The 2,500-nt window shown below is 46.1% G+C and overlaps 1 protein-coding gene across 1 annotated transcript in view; it reads right to left on the bottom strand.

Annotated features, from left to right (window-relative positions):
• Positions 1-2,488, bottom strand: part of LOC125030672 (chitin deacetylase 1-like) — a 13,671-nt gene extending 11,183 nt beyond the window's left edge. The window contains exon 1 of the mRNA XM_047620866.1: positions 2,443-2,488. Coding sequence (XP_047476822.1) covers positions 2,443-2,488 — 46 coding nt within the window. The remainder of the gene's footprint in view (positions 1-2,442) is intronic.
• Between the last annotated feature and the right edge of the window lie 12 nt (positions 2,489-2,500).

Below are 2,500 nucleotides of genomic sequence, written 5' to 3'. Positions count from 1 at the left end.
GAACAATTAATCTTATAACATCATAATTCACTATTTATCATAATCTACACTATATTACTTTACCATAATCGTAGACATTGAATTAATCAACTCAAGCATCTTTTCTTTTTTACATGTTCCTAAATCAACACGTTATTTAAGGGCTCCAAACCTTCATCAGTTACCGTAATTGCTATTAAAAGATCAAACAAATAAAAAGCTGCGGTTTTAAGTGAAAGTCTTGTATTCTTTCTCAGAGGAAGTATAGAACCTGTTCACACATATGTCGCGGGCGGTCCGGACGGGGGCTGAAAAGGGTTGGGACCGGGGTAGGAGGCGGAGGGGGAGGGGTGGGGTGGGGTGGGGGTAGAAGAGAGCGAGACGCGGGGTGAAAATTCCGTATCAACAAAAGTGTAGTTGGAGGGAGGGCAGAGGGAGGGAGGGAGAGAGGGAAGGTGGAAGAGGATGGGGGAGAGTGGGAGGGAGAGAAGGAGAGAGAGAGGGAGGGAGAGAAGGAGAGGGTAGAAAGAGGTTGGGATGAGGGAGGGAGGGTGGGAGGGTAAAAAAGAGGAGGAGGGAGAAGGGGGAGAAAGAGAGAGGAGGGGGATGGGGGGGGGGGGGGAGGGGAAGACGAGTAAGCGCTTTCCAGACCAGGAATGAAAAAAAAAAAACAATGATCGCTGTCGTTTTTACGGCTAGCGAGAGAGGACTTTCGAACAGGTAGTGTTATGCTAAGCGGGAGAAACAGAGAGCGGGGAAGCCTAGGCACGAAATCGTATACGTACGAGTAGTTTCAAAGATCCTAATTATGAATCCTAAATACCACACTCGCTAATTATTAAATCAGTGATATCGATACGACATGGCTATTTCAACATTATATTATGTAGCTAATATCTACAGCATGGTCGGTTATGTTTTGGTAAACCTTGTGACAAAAGGATGAAACTTTTACTTTAATTACTGCATTTACTGACACTAATACAAAGAGCATTTTAAACAACAACGGTAAATCAAAAATTTTTGATTTCATTACTACACACGAATGCAAAAATATTGGTTGTCAGACATCACAAAGGAGAGAAAGCGGGAAAAAAGAGAAAGAAAGAAAAGAGGGAGAGAGTGTGTGTGTGTGTGTGTGTGTGTGTGTGTGTGTGTGTGTGTGTGTGTGTGTGTGTGTGTGTGTGTGTGTGTGTGTGTGTGTGAGAGAGAGAGAGAGAGAGAGAGAGAGAGAGAGAGAGAGAGAGAGAGAGAGAGAGAGAGAGAGAGAGAGAGAGAGAGGGAGAGAGAGAGAAAGAGAGAGAGAGAGCATGAAAGAGAGACCGAGAAAGGGAATAGAAGACAGAGAAAGACAAAGAGAGGCAGAGAAAGAGAGAAAGAGAGGTTCACACGACACAATAGACAGGGTTAAGCTAGTCGAACGCCTTAAGAAAGCAAGTTCAAACGTAAAAGTGAAAGCAAGAATCTCTCATCTTTCTCATGCCCCCCCCCCCCCCTCCCACACATAGCACCACAGTAGCCAGTTTTGGAAGCTTATTGTACGTGTGTGGTATTGAAATATTCGTAACTGCATGAAGAATTAAATAAAGCTATTTCTAAGTTAGTAGTCAATATTAGACATACAGTTCGATCCATAAAACAGATGAATATATCTACACATGAACAATTACGTACAGTGATCACAGTCTACGTCAAATGGGAGATTATTCGTTGAAGCATGTGTCTCGATACACACAAAGACACTGTTGCAATAACGATACTGGCCAAATGTATAACCTTATCAAATTTACTGCAATACATTTGTAAATAGATGCCACGTTAATATGTGTTAAGGATGCGGAAGCTAGTAATGGAATTCTAATAGTTGAATTCATAAGGTTATACTAATATCATCGTCACTGTTCGATAAACTTGGCATTGCATCCAAAGCACGAGCAAAATCCCCTATAGCTAGCCAGGCTGTGAAAGGCTAGAGGCGCATCCAACACCGTAATGCTTCCCAGGCGAATGAATCTCCCGCGAGCGAGCCGTGAGATTCAACTTCCTGGATTCTTACGTGAACACCAACTGGGTAAACGAATCGCATAGTGTTCAGTAAGAAAGTGTGAATGATTCGACGTGGGCGTGAGCCAGCGAGCGATGTCAGAGGTGAATGGGCGGCCCGAGGAAGGTACTTCGGGCTGGGGACAGGGGACGCGCCCTCGCATGGCACTCGGAGCCTTAATCCTAACGGCAAAAACTGGCTACAGGCTCCGGGGTCACTGTGGGTGAGCCTGTCACTCTGGCACGACGCCCACTTGCCCCCGCCCACGTTGCTCGGGGTCACACGACGAGGGAGGAGGGTTAGAGTTCACACACGCCTGAGTTCACAAAGAGGTGGTCAGGTCACAGGGCTGGGGGGAAACAAGGTCACAGGGCAGGGGAACACACGCGGCAAGCACACATCCTCTCACACGCACTCACCGATGCCAACCGCCAATACGCCCCATAGAAGAAATGAGCGAGCCATATTGCCGCAACG

This window comes from Penaeus chinensis, chromosome 11, assembly GCF_019202785.1.
Source record: "Penaeus chinensis breed Huanghai No. 1 chromosome 11, ASM1920278v2, whole genome shotgun sequence".
In the NCBI taxonomy this organism is placed as follows: Eukaryota; Metazoa; Arthropoda; class Malacostraca; order Decapoda; family Penaeidae; genus Penaeus; species Penaeus chinensis.
The sequence above is the reverse complement of the archived record's forward strand: the minus strand, read 5'-3'. Positions and strand labels throughout refer to the sequence as shown.